This window comes from Ptychodera flava, chromosome 9 (assembly GCF_041260155.1).
Source record: "Ptychodera flava strain L36383 chromosome 9, AS_Pfla_20210202, whole genome shotgun sequence".
In the NCBI taxonomy this organism is placed as follows: Eukaryota; Metazoa; Hemichordata; class Enteropneusta; family Ptychoderidae; genus Ptychodera; species Ptychodera flava.
The window spans coordinates 31,840,528-31,863,559 of record NC_091936.1 but is presented as its reverse complement, the minus strand read 5'-3'; the positions used below and the strand labels follow the sequence as shown (position 1 = coordinate 31,863,559).

At 34.5% G+C, this 23,032-nt stretch overlaps 1 protein-coding gene across 1 annotated transcript in view; it reads left to right on the top strand.

The window, feature by feature from the left end:
- The window catches only part of LOC139140681 (unconventional myosin-Id-like), a 62,221-nt gene extending 56,145 nt beyond the window's left edge, over positions 1-6,076 (top strand). Inside the window, 4 exon segments of the mRNA XM_070710059.1 lie at positions 389-490; positions 1,209-1,325; positions 3,550-3,698; positions 4,992-6,076. Coding sequence (XP_070566160.1) covers positions 389-490; positions 1,209-1,325; positions 3,550-3,698; positions 4,992-5,154 — 531 coding nt within the window. The 3' untranslated portion in view covers positions 5,155-6,076.
- The last annotated feature ends 16,956 nt before the right edge of the window (positions 6,077-23,032 follow it).

Genomic DNA, 23,032 nt, shown 5'->3' with positions numbered 1-23,032 from the left:
CAAAACTGATAAAGTTGCAATTTGTAACAAAAGACAACTTAATCAAGTATCTTGTTTCATTGAAAACCAAAATGAAGTGTTACATGTTGTGTCCAGAGTGTAGACACAGAAAACAGGCATCAGACGTAATAAGATGCAAATAACATACCGGTACTGTATCAGAACATAATGGCTTTGAGATGCAGGGCGCCCTCTATGTCCTAGACAAATTATCTTCTTTTCAATCAGAGAAAGATTCCACTCTGACAACATGCTTCACTGTAATGCAACAGCAGGTAAAAGATACTCCATCATTACATTTATTTTACCATACAGATTCATCCATGTTTTCCTTTAAAGTAGGAAAGTTGGACTAGAATTGAGTTTATGTTCCGTTTTTTTTTTCCAGGTCCATTACAGCAATGACACGGCAGCTTTTGTAAATACGTGTGGTCAACTCAAATCACAAGATAGATTCAACATTATTCTCTTTTCATCCCTTTGTCGAAAGGTAGGTCAAAGGTCATTCTCAAGTCAAGAATTTTGTTTTCTTAACACGTGTTAAATGTTCATTCACGGGTTCTGATTAACAAATATTATATGATGTGTTTTTGAAAAAAAATGAAAATCTCAGTGTTCAATTATTGGAAAATGCATAGTCGCCTTTATTTAGGGTGGGATGAAAAAATTGCCATCCTTTGTCAATTGTTTTATAAAACACAACACAAGGTATATCATCTTGCATTGATTTGGTAAACTGTGTTAATAGTGATATAATTATATTAACATTTCAACAGCTGTACTGTGTGTAAAAAGCACCTCATTTCTCAAATTTAGTGTTAAAGAATTTTCCATTACCAGTTTGCTTTCCACAAGGAAATTCTCAACTATTCTCTTTCTAAATCACTACTAAAAATCAGGAATTGCTCTGCAAAGTTTTGTACTAGAGAGAAACAAATACCTTAAACCTATGAATATTTAAAATTCAAAATGGCCACCATCCGTATGGTAACTCTATTGGGAAAACTAAATCAAAGATTTTCACAAAAATAAGACAGTGAAAACTTCATTTATTCCTAGTAAAATGAGCCCACACAGAAATAGGTAAGAAGAGTACAGTAATGTAAAAAGTTGAGTAAAAAAGTTGGTATCTGTCCCCAAGCATTCCACTTTAAACATGACAGAGCTAAGATTGACAGAGAAATTTGATGTGTTTGATTTTCCAACAGACAAACCACCGTAACAAGAATGCAGACAGAGCCCTGCTGTTCACAGATAAACACATCTACAAGCTAGATCCGAGCAAGAAATATAAACCAATGAAAGGCGGCATTCCAATGAGTCAGGTAAGAAATACTTGTCAGGATATCATGTAACATGTCCTTGGTTGTATGAATAACCTTGTTCACGGTTACAGGTTTGTTACTAAATATAGCTGTATGCGCGCGACATCGGACACGCAGCTTGAAATGCGGACAAATTTTATCAATGTTGCATGCGTGGCTGTTTTTGCAGCTTGTACTCTGAGTCGTGAATATGTTTTTTAGCTACTATAGACTATAGTCTATAGAAGCTATTGGGATGGGTATCCGTCCGGCGTCCGTCGTCAGTCTGTATGTATGTATGTATGTATGTATGTATGTCCGTTTGTGAGGCGTCCGTCCACTCAAATATCTTGAGAACCGCAGTACTTACTGATTTGATATTTGTTGTGTAGATGAAAAATATGATTTTGAGAAACTATTTTTTTTAATTTTTTGATATTGTTGAAAATAGGCAAATTAACGCCAAAAAAGGTGTTTTTGGTAAAAAATCTTCTTCTTCATAACCGCTGGTCAGACAGCTTTGTTATTTGGTATACAGGTCCCTAGGGATAACCCAACTTAGATTTGTTCAAATTGTGATGAAATATGCAAATGTGTATTTTTAAGGAATTTTTTTGTCATTTTTGGTCAAAATTTGACTTACATTGTATGTAATTCTTGTACTGTATAAACCCTATCAATTCACCCAGAAAAAAATAATTAATATGATTTTAAATAATTGAATTAATTAAGAAATCATCAAAGCCAAAATAATTTTAGTGTGGAATTATCAGAAATTTCAACTTTTTTTGACAGTTCATAGTGAAATGCTTACCATCGTGGAGGATTAAAACATGTAAAGGCAACTTTCCTGAATCCCAACTTTGATATATTCTGAACCACCATTTATGTTATCTAAAACAAATTGCTCATAATGGTTTGTCATGATAGGGTGGTCAAATAAATAGAGATAGAGAAAGTTCTAATTTCCATTTATGGTTGACTTGGTAAGGATAAAATAAGATTACTTTTGAGGAAAAAAATAGAGTGGTCAATTAAAAGAGTGGTCAAAGTGATAGGGTTTTTATGGTAAAGCTGGGCTGTAAGATTCCTCATGTGCTATTTATAGCAATTATGCAATCTGTGTAAACAGTGCAATGAAAGTGTAACATGATTCCTTATAATGCTTTTGATGACCTTGAACTTCTTAAGTTTCAAACATTTGTCTTTTCAGTGTGCTTTCTCTGAGTACGTACAGTCTCAACTTATTCAACAGAACTTACTTACAATGTTATTTGAAAGTTAAAATGTGCTTGGTTAATAGGATGAAAATACTGATATTAACCCTTTCACCACCATGGTTTGTCCCAAATCCATTGTTTTCTGTGGTAAAGTTGGACCTGTATACAGGGAACTGGGTGAAAGGGTTAAAAGATAACCATTTTTGGTCAGGCCATCCTGAAATGAGCTATCAAAGATATCCACCTTCTTCATCAATACATGTGTCACAAAAAGTTATTCTCTACATAACACAGCAGAGCTCTGTCAACTGTTGGGTTGCTTGTTTTTTCAAAACCACTGGTCAGACAGTTTAATATTTAGTTTACATGTCCCTAGGATGACCCTAGTGAGATAATTTCATATAGTCAGGAAATACTTAATTTTGTACCCATGTCTATAGTAGCTTCAGGGACTTTGGCCCTATGTTTAGTATTCACTGTTACACTAGCAGTCGCCCACTGAGATGTATTTTCGTCGTTCTTGCATGCGTAATTTTCAAAAGCGTAATCTAAAAATGCGGACAAATATTTATTTTTGCATATTAATGAGAGAACAGTGACGTAAACTGTGAACGGCCCTATACTGTGTAGGCAGTTTTTTAAGGCCAAATATCATGACTGCCATGCAACTGTCACAAAAACATATCAAATTTGACAACGACCTCAATGTTGTCTAAATTATAAGACACAATCATAAAAGTATCCATCTTCATTTTCCCACATAAAATTCAAACATTTCCATCAGGGAGAATGGCTTTGGAACAGCGATTCTCACTTGATATAGTTCCCAGAACCCCGCTGTGGTTCCATCCTTATAAAATATGAGCGCGAGCATGCTACAAACCAAGCCTGTGTTATTTGTTGTCTGCCCTGATTGTAATCCTTGCAAGCCTACTGACATTTTATGTGTGATTTTGAAGTGCCATGTCAGATTCAAAACATTTAAAATGTAGATGAATATGAGGTTATCTTCATTTTCTGTACAGGTTACTGGTATCTGTGTGACCCCAGGAAGTGACCAGTTATTGGTTGTGCAACTGGAAGGGGGCAACGACCTGGTGGTGTGTCTCTCGGATACCAAGAATGAAAACAGAGTGCCAGAGTTGGTTGGTGTACTCAACAGGTTCTGGCAAGTGTAAGTGTTGAATGCATTGAAGGGTATTATGCAGTATCGTTTTTCAAAAACTTATCTCCACTGGAAGTACAAAGTTTCATGTGTACCGTCTGGATACTTGTCATCTGATGAAAATGAATGTGAAAATATTTTAGATGGAACAATAAAAAAATCTGAAGAAGGCTCTCAAACTACACATGTGGATCAAGTAAGTGTAGGGTATTGGACTCACAATCAAAGAACAATGAGTTTTAGACCCAGACATGGCCAGAGTAGCGGAAGTCACAATCAGAAGTTGGTGAGTTTGAAACTAGAGCGCGGCGTTGTGCCCATGAGCAAGGCACTGTACTCCTCACTGGGTAATGGGTACCTCATCGTATAATTGACCTTTCACCTGTTGGATGATGGATTGAATAAAAGACATACATAAAAATACATTGTACACTTACTGCTTGAAAAGTCAGGAGTTTATGTAAAAAGCTATAATAGCGTTGATCGCGATTTCGGGTTTGTTACTAAATATAGCTGCACGCGCGCGACTTTCGGACAAATAAGCTGAAATTCGGACAAATTTTGTCGTTGTATGCGCGGCTGTTGTTGCAGCTTGTAGTCTCAGTCATCAATTCATACGAATAAGTGTGACGCTAAATAGCCTTTCTAACACTCGCAGGTTTTATTTTCGTCGTTTATGCGGAAAATGCGGACAAATGTTTATTTATGCATATTAATGAGAGAGAACAGTGACGTCATTTGCGATCAGCGCTATTGCACTTGAAGCGTGATATCATTATGGTGCTCATTTATGCAAAATGTCAATGAGTGTTAATTGAGTATGTAAAACCAATAGCAATGACTCAAGATAAGCAGCTAATATTCATTAACCCTTTTGAGCACTGCAATTTTTCCCACCAAAATTATTGTGTGCAACTTTTTACCAATTTTGTGAATTTTTCCGTATTTTTTGGACAATTTTGGATCAAATTAACATCACATTTTATTTGCTTCCGATTTTTAGCAAAATTTTTGCAAAATTTAGAAAAAAGTTGACTGGTGTAGGCGACAAAAATTGACTTTGGCGCTCAAAGGGTTGATTGTGCTTTCTATGCTCTGTATGCATACAATGCAAAATAACCAAGATACCGTGTTTTATGCTTACAACAGTTGCATACAAAGAGCAATATTTCAGAGTCCCTGTCTTGCACCATGTAGAAACTTGTGGTAAAAAATCACAGGCTACAAAGATACATCATTGTCAGGCTCACGTATATGCATTGCATCTCTGGTACTCATTGTGTTTTCCCCATCTTCTGCCAGGTCAAGGAAGAAGAAGCTCGATACCAAAGTTGAATCTCAAGTTTTGTGTCACCTTGGCAAGAAATCAAAAGTAGTGCACGTGCAGAAGGGGGCGTACACATCGCCAGATTTTAAGAAGGAATCAAATGACTCAATCATGATGATGTGGCCATCACCTCAGTAACAAGCAATATTTTTTTCATCACTCCTGCTTTAATTTTTTTTTTTCACTGAAATGACGTGTGCCTCTTGTGAAGAGAGCATCTGAAATAAGGAGATTAGACCTGGCAACTGAAAATAAAAATCACCAGACAACAGGTATTCCCATGTCTTAGATTTAACCCTTTCACCAACCATGGTTTGTCCCAAAACCATTGTTATCAATGGTGATTGTGGACCTGTTCACAGGGAATTGGGGGTGAACAGGTTATATTCAACAGTGATACTGAAAATGGTGACAAAGGCAACAAATGCTATTGAAGTTTATGTAGAATATTGAATCTCAGCAAAGCTGAGCAGACAGTTGACAAAACACTGGTAAAAATTTCCTAGGATTAGTAATCAGACACACACTAGACATCAAGTACTCAGTCTGTTGCCTGTTGAAAATTTTCAGTTGTAACTAGTGCAGTACATTTTTTTCTATCCACACCTCATGCAATGGCAGTGAACACAGGTTTTGTGTGTATGTGTGTTTGTGCACTAATATTGTAGCTTTCTTATGTAAAAATCTGCAATACTTAGATATCTACTTCACAACATTTTAATCGTCCATTCTTAAGTTTCACCATAAAAATATTGTTTAAAGTTCCATTTAATGTCAGAATTGTGTACAAGTAAGCATTTTCTAGTTGTACATAAAAACTTATCAAGCCTGGTTAAAAATAATACCGTTCAAATTTGAATCAAACAGCTGTCAGCTATGTTTCAAGATTTAAATTTCACATAGAAATGTTGGGTGTAATACATTTGCTGCAATATTGAACTTCCAAATCTTGAACGCATCGCATAGATTTCATTTCCCCTCAAATTGCAGTAGCCTACTGTTTTTAAGGTAGGCACTATCCCGCTCAGACTGAAAGATCTATTATTGACGGTGCTTTCTATTTGGGGGGGGGGGGGGGGGGGGGGGGGGGGGGGGGGGGGGGGGGGGGGCAATTCATAGAGAGCGCCCTCAAACGACAAATTTTTCAGGCACATCCCCTTTTCTTATGAATTTCTCCAGATGATTCCGTCAGCTGCCGAACTCCTGACAGAGTCATCAATCGAAGATATTCCATTGTCCACTGAGTACTAAGTTTTTGTCGTGTTCAGTACTTCCAATTGTTTTCCATTTCAAATTGCAATAGAATCTTCATGAATGAGGAAAAATTTTTGATGAGGAATCAAAATTATCAGCCTTTCAACCCCTTCATCAGCACTTCCCTGTACAGAGAGGTCCGACTTTGCTGTGAAAACAATTGGCTTGACTAAAATTTGTCAGTGATAGGCTTGTGTAATGTCAACTCAATAGTGTGAAATAGATTCGATGTGCAAGGAGTCTGAATCTGAATCTAAAACTGACTTTGATTACCTTTGAATTATGAAACTTTGCAGAGGGTGGAGAGTCTATAGAAATTTTTAGCTCCGCTGTCAGCGACGCGGAGCTTATCAAATAGGTTGATTTTCCGTCGTCGTCGTCGTCGTCCGTCGTCGTCCGTCAACAATTGCCTTCTCCTCTGAAACCGCAAGTCCAAATGCTTTGAAATTTTATATGCAGCTCACTTGGAGTGACCTCACTTAAGTTTGTTCAAATCGTGGTGAAATTTGCATATTTGTATTTTTGGGGCATTTTTTGGTGTTTTTGGTAAAAAAATCTTCTTCTCTGAAACTGCTTGTCTGATTGCTTTGAAATTGATATGCAGTTTACTTAGGGTGACTTCAGACAGATTTGTTTAAATTGTGTTGAAATTTGCATATTTGTATTTTTAAGGCAATTTTTGTCATTTTTGGTAAAAAAACCTTTAAAAATCTTCTCCTTCAAAACTACCAGTCAGATAGCTTTGATATTTGGTACATATGTCCCTAGGGATGATCTAATTCAGATTTGTTCAAATTGTGCAGAAATATGCAAATTTGCATTTTTAAGGCAATTTTGTGATTTTTGGTCAAAAAATGTATTTCTCAAAAAGTACTGGTCTGATAGTTTTGAAATTTGGCATACAGGTTTCTATAGATGAACTAAGTAATATATATTAAATTTCTGATGAAATCTGTAATTTTGTATTTTTGGGGCAATTTTTGCCATTTTTGGTCAAAAAATGTGTATTTCCAAAAGTACTCATCTGATAGCTTTGAAACTTGGTATACAGGTTCCTACAGATGAACTAAATGATATTTATTGAAATTATGATGAAATCTGCAATTTTGTATTTTTGGGGCATTTTTGCCACTTTTGGTCAAAAAATGTGTATTTCCAAAACTACTCATCTGATAGCTTTGTAATTTGGTATACAGGTTCCTACAGATCACCTTAATGATATTTATTGAAATTATGATGAAATCTGCAATTTTGTAATTTGGGGCAATTTTTGCCATTTTTGGTCAAAAAATGTCTTTCTCAAAAAGTACTGGTCTGATGGCTTTGAAATTTGGTATACAGGTTTCTACAGATGAGCTTAGTAATATTTATTGAATTTCTGATGAAATCTGTAATTTTGTATTTTTGGGGCAATTTTTGCCAATTTTGGTCAAAAAATGTGTATTTCCAAAACTACTCATCTGATAGCTTTGAAATTTGGTATAGAGGTTTCTATAGATGAACTAAATAATATTTATTGAAAATTATGATGAAATCTGCAATTTTGAATTTTTGGGTCAATTTTTTCCATTTTTGGTTAAAAAATGTGTTGTCAAAAAGTACTGTTCAACAGCTTTGAAATTTGGTGTACAGGTTTCTATAGATGAACTAAATTTGATCTTTTGAAATTATGATGAAATCTGCAAATTTTATTTTTTTTGGGGCGATTGTTGCCATTTTTGGTCAGAAAATTTTATTCTCCAAAAAACTACTCATCGGATAGCTTTGGTTGACATGTTCTTGGGGATGATCCAATGTGATATATTCAAAGTACAATGAAATGTTCTATTGTGTATTTTTTCAGCTATTTTAGCCACTTTTTTCTGGCCACTGCATTGAGCTATCAAAGATTTCCACCTTCTTCATCAACATGTGTCAAAAATAGTTATTCTCTACATAAACACAGCGGAGCTATATCGGCCGCTAGGTCGCTTGTCTAAATTTTATATCGTCTCTTTTACAGACGAAAAGTAACATTTTGTAAATGCCTCATAGGAATTACATAAACCTGTTGTCGAAATGCCATTTAATTGTGCTTGAAATTGTTGCAATCTTTTCGTTATTCATTACAACAAAATTTATAAATTTTTTTTCTGAGAAATAGATTATAAACATAAAAAGAAGTGAGACTTTTTATAAGATTTAAAAGTAATTTAAAATGATATATGGACATTTTTATATCATATATGTATCATACGTGGAACATTATTGTAATAGATTAGATTTGATTATCCAGTACTTTTAGGTGCATAATTAATAATAATGATGTTGCAAATCATTTATTATGCATGCAAATATATGCATGTACACACTTAATTATGCATGCATATACATGCTCATGTATACTTTTATGTCACCTTTACATGATACATTTAAACTTTCACGTGTCATGTCTCTTTTTGATACTAGCTAGCTCAGAAAAGGGTTAGAAAGTTAGAATTTCTCTGTCTTAATACAGAAAATAGTACTATCCAGGAAAGATTTTTGGTACGCATCAGCTGTAGTTGAAGCTGCATTTGTTTGTTGTGAAGCACCTGCAGAGGCTCGAAGTGGGTCTGAACTTCCGTGTATTTGTAATTTGTCTTCACAGTGCCTTTAATCATAAAGGAAATACAAACCTGACTTATGGATGATGTCGGATTATAATACAACTCAGCAAAGACTGATGTTCTATAGTCTTGCCTTTGTTTCAATATAAATTGTCTGGAAGAACTTATAAAATATTTTCAGAAAAAGCCAAATTGCATCAAATTTAGGGTGTTAAGCAGACATAGAGAGAGTATATATAAACTTATTCAAATATGTGGAGCAAATTAAATTAGGAATGTATGTATACTTTTTACAAAATTTCATAAAAATATCTCCTTTTATTGAAGCCATCCTTGATCATGAAAACAACAAATTGGAACAAATTCCGTGAGAAAAACTGCTAGCTCCAGCGATTATTTGCTATTATATATGCAAATTAGATATATGCAAATTTTTATGTTAATCAGGTATAATATTATGCAAATATGGGCGTTCTACTCAAGGTTGACAATTATATATGAAGTGGGATATGTGAAGTGGGAAAAATATAGATGTGTATGATGGTAAGTGTGTGGCATGCTGGTTCAGAAATATCTGTGCAATGTCGGTGTTTGTTTGAGTGTGCCGTTGAGTGTATTGCATCACAGTTACACACTCTCAATATTGTTCTACATGTACAGTAATATGCCTGTCGGTTATTTTACACACACTTTAATTTACCTCCATGTAAATTAATGTAATTAACAGAATGTTTTCAGGGTTAAAATTTGGAAGGGTTGCCAACGAATTTATGAAATTTCACAGAGATGTCAAATGTTGTCTGCAATATGCAAACTTACGGCTTGGAGCGACATGTTGCTGTGTTTCGCTATTGTAAAATGTTCTGAAACTCTTGTTGAATATGACCTATCTTATGATGATCATTCAAAATGTCACTTGAATATGTAAATTAGTGCATTACATCACAATGATGAACCAATCATAGGCACTGGACTGGTTACATTCACAAAGAGCCATTTTGACAAACCTGGTTGGTACTAATTTCAGATCACAATGTAGCTCATTTTTACTTCCTGATGTTACTGGCATATTGGCTCTGAGTCCCCACTACAGAATCTTGAAAACTTGTGTAGTTTACCGTCAATTTTGCACGGTGACAAGGACTGCAGGACAATTTGCTGGTAACATGTCTTGCTATGCTTCAGTTTGCTGTACTAAGGAAGACAGGTTCCACATAAAAATAATCAAACACTAGTATTCAATATTTTTGTCAAAAGTTTCATGCATGTCTTTCAGAAAAGCAGTATCACATTTTAGATGGGCATAGCGCTGCATTTTGTGTCTTGCTTTTCAAATGATTTCACGAAGTGAATCTTGGCATCTTGTCATTTATTTGGTTTTTTTTCCTACTCATACCTTTTCTGTTCCCATGTCTGTCTAGAAAATTTAATCGTCCAAGAACTGACTTCTTATGTAAGAGAGACAGGTATACATGTGCTCAAAAAAATCGTATACAATTTACTCATTGATTTACCTGACATTGACTAAATTTACCATTCTCTGAAAAACTCAAAATTGTCATGTTCTTGTTAGTCTTGGTTTCAGAATGTTTCCCTGGGTTTATTTAATTTCATAAAAATACTATATTTTTGAAGATGTTAATGTAATAAATAATGCCTTGTACTGTTTTTGCAAATTGTCACTGCTTAAAAACTGTATTCAGTGTGTTATCAGTGGAATATTTACAATAAAATAATTACTGATTTTGACATAGGACTATGGGTGACTTCCCTTTGTACTTTTATCTGAACATTCATAAAAGCATGTGTTATCCACTGCATAAATTTGCTCAAACTTTGAAAAGTTCACATGTGACAGCGCCCTCTATAAGATGTGAACCTTCAATTCATCTTTGGAGGGCGTTGTCCTGTCAAGTGGAGGGATACAAGGTATTTGAGGTGAATGAAGGCCCAGGCTGTAAAAGAAAATTGATAACTGTCACGTTTTCTAGGATTTTCCATCTGTTGCAGTCTCTGAATCTTATTGAAGTACGCAATGCATGAAGCGGTAGTTATGTAAACACAAAATTTGTGTACAATATTCATGAAAATGCAACTTCTCAATTACAAGGGAATGAACAGATAGGACTAGAAATGTACGCAACAATCTTCAACCATCATAAATGCTAGAGGGCGCTGTTTGCAAAAAATTAAGTTCCCATGGTTGGTGTTCAAGCTTGCTACTGTATCAGTATCACGCAATGTGTGTTAATGCTCAAAATGCTAGATGCAAGTCAAAATATTTTATTTTAAAAAAGCTTGATTTTATCAAACTGAAATAGCAAATCAAAATTGTCTTTTCCTTGTAACAACTACTAACACTTATTGATGAGTTTTTTCCTAAACTCAACCATTCTGAAGATGAACAAGAGCTATATCATATACAAGCAAACTGCGATTTTGTAATTCATTTTTATTCGCAACCAAAGTATCACATTCACAGTTTGCTTTTTCTCTTCTTATTCACCAGACCATTATTAAATTCTGTGCCTATGGCCATGACGAAGTCATTATTCCAACCCATAATATTCTGCTTATTTACATCCTGGACACTGCAAAATGAAATGCATTCACTAACTAATATTACCAGCGAAAATATATTCTGTATCATTACCTGTACTTGTCATTGTAAAGAGCTGATCAATATTGCAGGAGTAATTTGGAAATTGAAAGAAAATCATTTAAGAACGGCAAAATCAAGAGAAAAACAATTTTTTAAATTTCTGGCAAACAAGCATGTTGCAGTCTCTTCGCATGAGCGATCAAATATTCATATCTATATATTTCTTGAAACAGGAACACTCCATCTCAAGAAAGGACACGTCTTAATCCAATGTTCAGGTATTGAAAGCCGAAGTCTGTGATAAAACTGTCAATCAAATTGTTCACCAAAGCTGACCTTTGACCCTATGCCTTGAGAAGGCAGCGATTAAACCTGCTGAATACAAGATCTATGATTGGGCACCTTGATAAATGAATATTATGTACTTGAGTAAAAGCAGGTCTCTCTTGTTTATTCAGCTGTTACGTGTCCTATTTTTTAATTCTTAAAGTCACAGACAATTTGGATCCGGGAGAGCACTTGTATTTTATAAGTGCTTGTGATTTATTGAAATTTTTTTTTTGAGTGTCATTCCCTGTCTTTGAGAAGTAAATCAAAATGTCGAACTCCACATCATACAACAGAATTAACGTCAAATGCACTGATTAAAAATGAAATTCAAAGCAAATGATAGGTTCACTCGTGAAAAATTAAGTATAAAATATTAAATTCACTGAAATAAGGGTGTTATTCAGTGGGCAATATTGCTACACATTTCAATAGCAAGAAGAACACACTTCCCTGACAGGGGACACAGGTAGTGACTCTGAGGGGCTTATCAAAGTCTTGTTTCATGCCCAGTGCACAAGCTCTAGTGACATACACCTTGAATATACTCACATCCACCATAAGTCAGACACTACATCATTTCTGTGCTCAATAAAACAAAGTGACTCCCATCGGAAATTCACATTTTATTTTCATCATTCTTTTATTATTATTCATGAAAATATCACACACTTCATTATTAATGAAAAGGTCATTAAATCTTCATGCAGAAACAAAAATTGCCTTTTGACAGTAGTTGATAGAAAAGCTGCGAAGACAACATGACAAAGAAAGCTTGCTGGGAGGAGTACCATATATTCCGTTAAAAACTGAATTTCCCCTGATACACAGATTTTTTTTTGATTTCTTTTATTCTATAAGGCTTACCAGTTCTTTAACCGCCATATCAATCGTGATAATCAAAGGAAAATATGTATTGTATATTATAAATTATGATTGTGAACCTGATCTTACACTACTAATTATTAATTTATGTGACAGGTGTCCTGACTCTGGCTGACGAAAAATTAAATAATTAAAAGATATCAACATTACTATCCTCACTTAAATCATCATCATCATCAGTAGTACTGACTTAATTAGTATCTGTAACTATTTCTCACTGTGGTTTCCATTGCCCTTTTTTGACGATGATCACACCGAAATATTGATCAGATTCTTAAATCACTGTCTTTACGCTGCAGGCTTTTTATGTCAGTGTCAACCAAAATCAATATCAGTAAAAAAAAATTATCAAATTACATTCAACAATCAAAATTTCTTGTTATCTGATTTATTCTTTTGAGAAATTTTCACCAATAAGAGTAGGTAATTTGACCTTCTTGAAAAAAAAAAATTTTAAAAATCAATCTCAAAAATTTACTCTGTCTCAATATTTATATCCAACCTAGAATAAAGGACAGTAAAGTATTACATGCTATTCCAGTGATTTAAACCTGAGAAAATTCTTGGGTTTTTCCTAAAAAAGCTTGAAAAATTACAAAATAATTTTAAAATTTATTTTGTCTTATTGTTTTATATCTAATCTAGAATAAAAGGACTGTAAAATATTACACATTATTTCAGCAATTCAGACCTGACAGAATTCTCTAAAATTTCTTTTTTCAATATTTTCTCAGCACGAAAGATTCCCTACATCTTCTGAAATCCCTGTGTGAACAAGTTTGGCCTCTTGAAACGTACGACAGGGGGGCAAGATTTGGGTAGATTTCAGCGCTGACTTCAACTGCAGTGAAACCTGACTGTCTTCAGGGTATTAGAGTAATACCGCGAGAGATCCATACAACCTGGAGAAGAAGTCATCTTCCTGGGACTCTTCTCTTATTTTTAGCTTTTCTAATTTTCTGATTGCCATCTCAAGGACTTGGACGCTTTCATATGCAAATTTCAGTCGTCCATTTCTCACACCTGACGAGGTTTTCAGAGCACATGTCAGTTTACGAGAAGAATATGCCTCATGACACTTAGCTCGTTTCTTTCTTTCTCGGTTGAACATAATTGAGATGCAGAGCCATGCCTTCAAGTGATGGAAATCAGGAGGCCAGGAAAAAAGGTGTATTCAAACGACATAGAGTATTTTCTCAATTTTTTTTCAATTTCAATTCCTTCCTTTTGACTATACACAAAGTGAAATAAAACTATGCTACTTTCTTTCGTAAACGTCATTTTTTTTTAGAGAGAAGATTTACGATCTAATTTCCTTTCCGGAACCTTTATAAATGAAAATTCACTTTCAGTTCCTTAATTCTCCAGATATACATATCACCACTAATTCATATCCTCAACATCTACAAAATAATGATTGCAGGGAATATTGCAGTTTTTTAAAGATTTTTTAAAATTCACCTGGCAGTGTTTAAATCATTTTATCTTGATATTTAGTTTATCATAAAATTGTCATGCTAGAAGAAAATTATTTTTAAATTTTGGGTAAACCACACAAATTCAAAGGACAATGTTTATAGTGAAACCAATGCAGATATACCTCGAATAGGTCAAGTGCTATATACTCATAATGGCCTTTGAATTTGCAGCAGTGATAAAACCAGCTTGTCACAGTTTGACCTTCGACCTTGAGTTTGACCTTTGTGTATCTATTGGTTTTCAATATTTCAAATCAATTAGATGTAGTATCAAGTTGAGAATTGCCAATATCTCAGATTTTCATTTTCAAGAAAACAGACCAAAAAATAGATCAAGAAAAATCTAGTAAAATACAACACTCAGCTAAATATTTTCCACAGTATAGAAATCTCATCAACCAGAAAACACCAAGTGAATTAAACAGTTCGAATTTTGTAGTACATTAACTTACCAGAGAAATTCCAAATCATTTGGATAACAAATAAAGATAACAATACTGGCAGAATTATTGCAGGCTAGTAGTTTAATGTCTTTTTTGTGAAAAATATTTAACAATTCAAAGTAAGACTTTCTCAATAATAAACAAGCAAAATTTAAAAAAACATACTGTTTTTACACCCTTTTACAATCTCAAATTTTTGATGCAATAAAATTTTAAGGCTATGTAAATTTACACGAATAAAAATACCAGTCTTTTTTTGTAAAAAATATTTAACAATTCAAATTAAGACTTTCCCAATAATAAACGAGCAAAATTAAAAAAAACAAACATACTGCTTTTACAACCTCAAAGATTTTAATCTCAAATTTTTGATGTAATAAAATTTTAAGGCCACATAAATTTACACAAATATAAATGCCTGACTTTTTTTGTAAAAAATATTTAACAATTCAAATTAAGACTTTCCCAATAATAAACGAGCAAAATTTAAAAAAACAAACATACTGCTTTTACAACCTCAGAGATTTTAATCTCAAATTTTTGATGTAATAAAATTTTAAGGCCGCATAAATTTACACAAAACTGATTCAAAAGCTAAATAAAAACATTGTAAAATGTGTTTCATATTAGACGAGTGAAATTGAAAAAGACTGCAAACCCTAAAATGACTCAAAGAAATTTATCTGACATGAACATGGGCTGAGAACTGAGAGCGATCAAATTGCTGATGAATTATTCCAAAGGCATGGCTGCGATTCCCCGAACATTGCCATTACGGGATATTCCTTGTGGAGCGACCTCCACTGAATCCAAATATTATGCATGGCTATGGAATTCCAATGTTTGAAAAATTCCTTAATCAATACACGCACGGTTGCATTACATTGTCTGGGTGTGTATTGAAGGCTATCTCATTATTTAAATTAACTGTATTCATCGATTTACGGTGATCAGACGCTTGCTGACACAGCAGCAAGGTTTATGTGACTACCGTGGTACACTCCCTAGAATTGTGTTTTGGTCGTCATGGTTACAGATACTTTATGACACATCCATTTTTCAGTGATATTAACTGGGCAATATTCCGTGTCTTTTCAATTTGGGTGATGGTACTGCACTGTTACTCATCTAAGCAACGCCCGTCCATACCTGACTAAAAATATTGCACAATTTTGAATTCCATTTTAACACCAATATGATGTCATCAAGTACCATATTCATACATTTATATTCTACAACATCTGCAAAAACATCCATTTTTAGCTACTATAGACTATAGTCTATAGAAGCTATTGGGATGGGTATCCGTCCGGCGTCCGGCGTCAGTCTGTATGTATGTATGTATGTATGTATGTATGTATGTATGTCCGTTTGTGAGGCGTCCGTCCACTCAAATATCTTGAGAACCGCAGTACTTACTGATTTGATATTTGTTGTGTAGATGAAAAATATGATTTTGAGAAACTTTTTTTTTTAATTTTTTGATATTGTTGAAAATAGGCAAATTAATGCCAAAAAAGGTGTTTTTGGTAAAAAATCTTCTTCTTCATAATCGCTGGTCAGACAGCTTTGTTATTTGGTATACAGGTCCCTAGGGGTAACCCAACTTAGACTTGTTCAAATTGTGATGAAATATACAAATCTGTATTTTTAAGGAATTTTTTTGTCATTTTTGGTCAAAATTTGACTTACATTGTATGTAATTCTTGTACTGTATAAACCCTATCAATTCACCCAGAAAAAAATAATTAATATGATTTTAAATAATTGAATTAATTAGGAAATCATCAAAGCCAAAATAATTTAGTGTAGAATTATCAGAAAGTTCAACTTTTTTTGACAGTTCATAGTGAAATGCTTACCATCTTGGAGGATTAAAACATGTAAAGGCAACTTTCCTGAATCCCAACTTTGACATATTCTGAACCGTCATTTATTGTGCCCTGTATGTTATCTAAAAGAATTGCTCAAAATAGTCAATAGAGATAGAGATAGAGATAGAGAAAGTTCTAATTTCCATTTATGGTTGACTTGGTAAGGATAAAATAAAATTACTTTTTGAGGAAAAAAATAGAGTGGTCAATTAAAAGAGTGGTCAAAGTGATAGGGTTTTTATGGTAAAGCTGGGCTGTATAAAGATTCCTCATGTGCTATTTATAGCAATTATGCAATCTGTGTAAACAGTGCAATGAAAGTGTAACATGATTCCTTATAATGCTTTTGATGACCTTGAACTTCTTAAGTTTCAAACCTTGTCTCTTCAGTGTGCTTTCTCTGAGTATGTACAGTCTCAACTTATTAAACAGAACTCACAATGTTAATCAAAGATATCCACCTTCTTCATCAATACATGTGTCACAAAAGGTTATTCTCTACATAACTCAACAGAGCTCTGTCAACTGTTGAGTTGCTTGTTCTTTCAAAACCGCTGGTCAGACAGCTTTAATATTTAGTTTACTTGTCCGTAGGATGACCTTAGTGAGATAATTTCATACAGTCAGGAAATACTTAATTTTGTATCCATGTCTATAGTAGCTTCAGGGACTTTGGCCCTATGTTTTTCATAGTGGTTTTTTGTTTATTTTTCTATCTCTTTGAAAATGAACTCCTGCCACTGCAAATAAAAACTGCATGTCATTAACAAAAACAAAATTTTCTCTTGTATTATTCACTATCTAAATATTACCTCTTGGATAAGAAAAAGAAAATTTTAAAAGGACACCATTTTGATCATCCAGCCAGCTGAAATTATCAATGTTTTCCCAAATATCTTTTCTGACTTGAATTTTTTTCTCGAGAAGATCATCATTTTTCTATCTCCACATTAGCAAGAAAACATTGAGGACCTATGTCACATTTTACACCCTGATATTTTTTCAGGATTACCTGACTTGCAAAAAAATTTGTCCCTGCTTTTCGAGTTCCTGTAACCTTACAATTGCTTCACATTTCTTTTCTTCAGTTTTCAAAAAAATTCAAGGTTACTCAAATACTTGCCCTTGGGCAAAATATCATATCACATTTGTGAATGAAATCCAGCAATGGAATTCTGATGAAAATAAAATTTTGTCTTTCAGCAGTGGAATCTAAAAATATATTAAATTACAGTGAAATGTCATCCGTTCCTTGCGTTATCGTCAATATGGATTGACAATAAATGTTAAAGAATTTTCTTCCTCCCAAAAATCAAATCTGCCGATGATAATTCTCATGTATTCGATTCTTCTCGATGGCTTTACTCAGAAATTATACAATTCATGCACAGGATAAAAATATGTCAGCTATGTTGAGCAATTATGCAAATCAGGGGCAATCAAAATTCCTGTACCTTACAATTGCTTCACATTTCTTCTCCGCATTTTTTTTTCTATGTGGAAAAAAAAGTAGGTCGCCTCTCCTGGTGATTGAAATATGCAGCCTATTTTCAGTGAATTGTGTAAATTTGTCATGATTGTGATCACAGAAAAAATATATGACTATGGTGAGAGACTGTCTAAATAAACTTTAATACCGCATAATTATTCATTTTAAATTAAAGAATCATTATCAAAGTACTTGAATGTTACTGATAGCTAGCTGTGTCTGATTATGAAAAATGGCATTTCTAGGGAGCAGTTTGAAGGAAAAGCCATTGTAGTACCATGGCCATTTTATCTACCATTGTAAGTCCAGCGGAGGAGAAGTTACTGATCCATTTGAGTAAAATCATCTCAGAAACGTGATCTGCATGAAAAGCGGAGAGATTTCACGTCAGCATGCCTTTTTATTCATGTTCTTGAAGAGAGGTTTAAAATTGCAGATCCCACAACGTCATGTACGGCTTGAAACCACATCAATCAATTGTGTGCTTTTCAAATCCTGCTGAAGGATTTGATTTTTATCAGTTCCCAAACCCAAATTCTGAAAAATTCAAACGTGAAATGTTTCACCTTAAAGTGCCCAATGAAAAATTCTGAATTAGCTACAATGATGCCTATTACATTCATCTTTAATTCTAAACCACTCCACTCTAACATGACAAATCCAAAAATCAGGACACTTTCCTTTATTCATCTGACACAAAATTACAAAAGGCCTACAATGTTTTGTGTTTTTGAAAAATAATATGTGAATAGCTTAGATAACAGTATAAACCACAGTGCTTGCATAACTTGAATTGATATGTCATGTTGAAAAGCACCAACTCATGACAAAAGAAATCTCTATCCATAGTGAAAATCTTCCCAAGGCTTCCATGATGGAAAATGTGACATCATCATTTAAAATATGTATATTTTTAATCTTTGAAAGAGCAACAAGCCAAGCCGGTTACAAAAACCAGTAAGACAAGACTGAAATGTGACAGACGTGTAATTCTCAACCTGTGTGTGTGAAAGTCTGAGGAGCACGATTTTGTGCCAGGCCTGGCTGTTACCATGGTAACAAAATACTTTGGATTATTTTTGACGCAGAGGAGTTTACAATTACAATCAGTTTACAATTCTCAGTAGGTGTTGGATAATGATAAACAATTCCTCCTTTTAATTGTTCAATACTTAAAGAGAGAAAAGTAAATAAGACATACGTCATCGCACAATGGCCAAACTATGACTGATAAAGAAGGAAAAAAATTACCGTCTCCATAGAAACACTGGTTTGTGTTTCATCAGATTATTCTTCAAAAATAAGGTCAAAAGGGGTTTCAATGGTAACAGATGGACCTTGATGAAAACTTTCCATTTTCTGAAGTTACACAACTTTTGAAACCCTTTTAGACTTTTTTTTAAGATAAACCACGTAACAGAATCACTGTCTCCATAGAAACACTGGTTTGCATTTCATCAGATTCAACTTCAAAAAAAGGTCAAAAGAAGTTTCAATGGTGATGAAAATTTTCCATTTTCTGAAGTTACACAACTTTTATATGCCCCTTATTAACACGTTATTTTGCATGTTAAACCATCATATACATCACATTCCTGTAGGAATTACATGGCAACACATGGCGCAAAACGTGATTTTGGTTTTCTTGTCTCAGCTGCGTCACTACAGTCGTGATCTTGGTATCTATAGTATCAGCTGAAAAATACAGACACCTGAAAACAATGTCTGTTGTTATGGACATTCAGCAGTGTCCTTGACAAGCTTGTAAAGTTTTTTCTGAAGTGCCCTGAACGCAGATGGGAATCCTCTCGATCATTTAAACGAATAAAGGTGCATTTTTCAATCCCAGGACCTATAATTATGCTAATTTATACTCTGCGAAAATTCTATTCCCATCATTCAGTGCATGAACGACAGACAAATCAAAGACACGCCATGAGAATTCACCATGTCTTTCTTTGTTCTGTCAGGCAACTAACGGCAATTTGGAAATGCCTAAATATTTAAGACAATAGCCACTCAGGGCCAACGTTTTTAAAAAATGAAATATATGAACTGGACCAAAGACAGATGAAATACCATATGGGTATTTTCAAGTTCACAGTTATTTGTATCTAAGTACCCCTGGGATCTCCGCAGTCCGTGGCCAGTTTTGCTGATGAAATTCTGTTGCTGAGTGACACTTTTGAAATCTCAATTCATAATGAGGATAAATAACATTCTTTTATACCAGATACATGGCTTTAAATGCTAAAACACCAGGTAAAAATAGTTTAGGACAGATTTTATGAGATTTTACACTACAAATTGTAAAAATATTCAGTCATGACAATTACAAATCGTACTGAAAATATTGGACTATATATCGTGTTTTCTAACATTTTTAATCTTTTAATTCTTATGTTTTCATTCTTCCATGTGGATTTCTCCCTCCTGAAAATTTCAATTATTTGAATTAATGAGCTTCAATATTGATCTTTGTGATGAGGCAATTTAGAATTGCGTGAGAGGACACTGAGAAATGAAAGACAGTAATTTCTCTGTTCTTACACCGAATCTCAAGATTACCAAATCAAAAACTCTTGCTAGGTATGAATCTTTGCATTCTCCATCCAAACATCGTGAGATTAAAATCTTCTGAAAGCATCAGATCATCTTGCATCTCGCTGGAAATAAATTAGTCAAACATGGAGCATCTTACTGTGTCATCCATTATCAGGCTGGTTGCCTGGCAACCAGTGAGAGACTTGACAGAGAGCACTGCTGTAAGTACCCACTATCACTTCCAACAGAGATGTTAAAAGGTATTTTCTTTCAACACTGGAAGTGGAAGACGTGCTTCAAAAATATGACAATGAGCAAATGCCTCATTCCAAAATCATCTGTTTTGCTTCAAACATATTTCATCCTTGGGTAAGAAATGCTTGACCGAAATTTGTATCGACAAACGTCGACAATTTGCCCTCTTAAAAAGTACTTGGTTGATAGGCATGATCTTTGAAAATTTTTAAAATGGTGTAAATGGATCATCGAAAACTCTTCGTAAAACATGTAAAAAAAAACTGATGTTATAACAAAGCTCCCTATCATTGTCCTGACAGACATCCAGAATAAGAGAAAATCAACTCGTTTGCTTATGACACAAAGAAATAAATATCAGTCCTGAAAGAAATTTGTAATTTCTAGTGATGGTTTTGATAAAAACTGTTATATCCCATCAAATGATGTGTTCCTCTGATAACAAAGATATCTTTCCTGGCTGGCTCCATTGCGATATGGAGAGCGATGGTCGATCTTTATCAACGGGGAATGCCCGGTTTGAGCTGTGAAAGTGCAACACGGCGGAAGAGGAACTCGACTGCTTATCTCGGACAATGCACAATCCACTGTCAAACTTATGCAAGTTACTGAGAAGTCTATAGAACAACTCCGCAGTTCTGGCGGTATCCCAAAACTAACTCGGGGTACCGAAACTGCAGAGCTCTAGACCGTGCCGGTACCTTTGTGGAGCGCATATCCTATTTCACGGAGATAAGCTTATCCCACCTACACACAACACAACTGCGGCACGTACATCAGCGCGCTTTATTGCCGTTACTGTATCCAAACAAGGTTATTATCTTCTCCCGAGGTGCATGTTTCGTAGACTTCCACACACCTGAGACGAAGAAATGAAATGTCATGTCGACACCAAGTTCACCTCAACGGACAATTTCATTCACAACTTACGACGGTACGTTAAGCCTGAACTCAGAAAAAAATACAAAAATCAGTAGTTTTTTTTTTTGAAATTCATATTTTCTAATATTCACAATACATTCTCAGTCCCGAGCTTAGCTACTGATTGACATAATATTCTGGGTTAGACCTTTTCTCACAGTGTCTCCTTTGATGTAATCACAAATAACCATAGATTGACATTTGTTGTTGTTGTTGTTGTTGTTGCTGTTGTCGTTGTTGTTATTTGTTGTGATTGGGGTTTTTTAACAACCACACGAACATGCTATTTTCATCACAATGTAAACAGTGGTTTAATGAAAATAACAATTATTTGGATTTTTCTCCCGTAATCGGTCAAAGTGCAGATTGCGCGACCTGGCATATATTGAAGTGATGTTATTGCAGTGTATCCGGCTTTTAACGAGTAACCTACATTACCTATGCAACACGCAGTTTGGGAAGCAGCTACATCGTTCGGGACACGACCTTTGCCCTTGGAAAAAGAGAAGCCCTCGATATGACCTCCGGGGTTATTTGGTCAGGGGATCCAAGAGATGAATTTGAGAATGTCGGCATTCTCTGAGTAAATTCAAGTGGGGGCGTGGCTTGGAGCAAGGCTTCTACAAGGTAACTATGCATATGTGTAATGTAGACGCTCTCGGTTGTGTAGACTCGGCAAATTTATCAGTGTACGGTCATTTTCCCGCGATCTTATTCCCAAAAGTGTTTCCAGAATTTTAAAATGATTTTCCTTGTATGCCAAGTATTTACAGATTGAAGTATTAAAGTAATTAACTCGGTTAGTGTTCTTGATTTGTGACAATTTTTTTTTTATTTGACCACGAGAAAGCACTGTCATTTTTCTGAATTCGAAAATATTTTACTTCAATGAATTTATCCCTCTGCCTCATAATATAAAACATGTCATACATAACATCGGACTTCATAAGTTTGTCATGTTGTATATAATAAAGAGAGATTGTGTTCCAAAAAATTTAAGCGTATTAAAACGTGCCATCAAAATTTACACGGCCCTAGGAACTAGCTACACTTACTATAACAGTTATAAAAACCATTACCAGCTGTGTTAAGTTCCTTTCGAAAGTCAAACTTGCCTTGCTACATTGATAACAAACAATATTAGGGGGGAAACGTGACCAGCAGAACCGTGGGATGGTCCTTGTCCACAGGGTTGGCTAAGTTCAGCAAGGGTCCACTTAAAGCCCCAACTCCCGTAATAAAGCGCGAGAACCTACGAGAGTGGTCATAATGGTGGGATATTCAAACGTACTCGGTACGCTCTGGACGCCGTCCATAAAAACCGTTAATTAAGAAATCTAACGATTAATTTTTTCT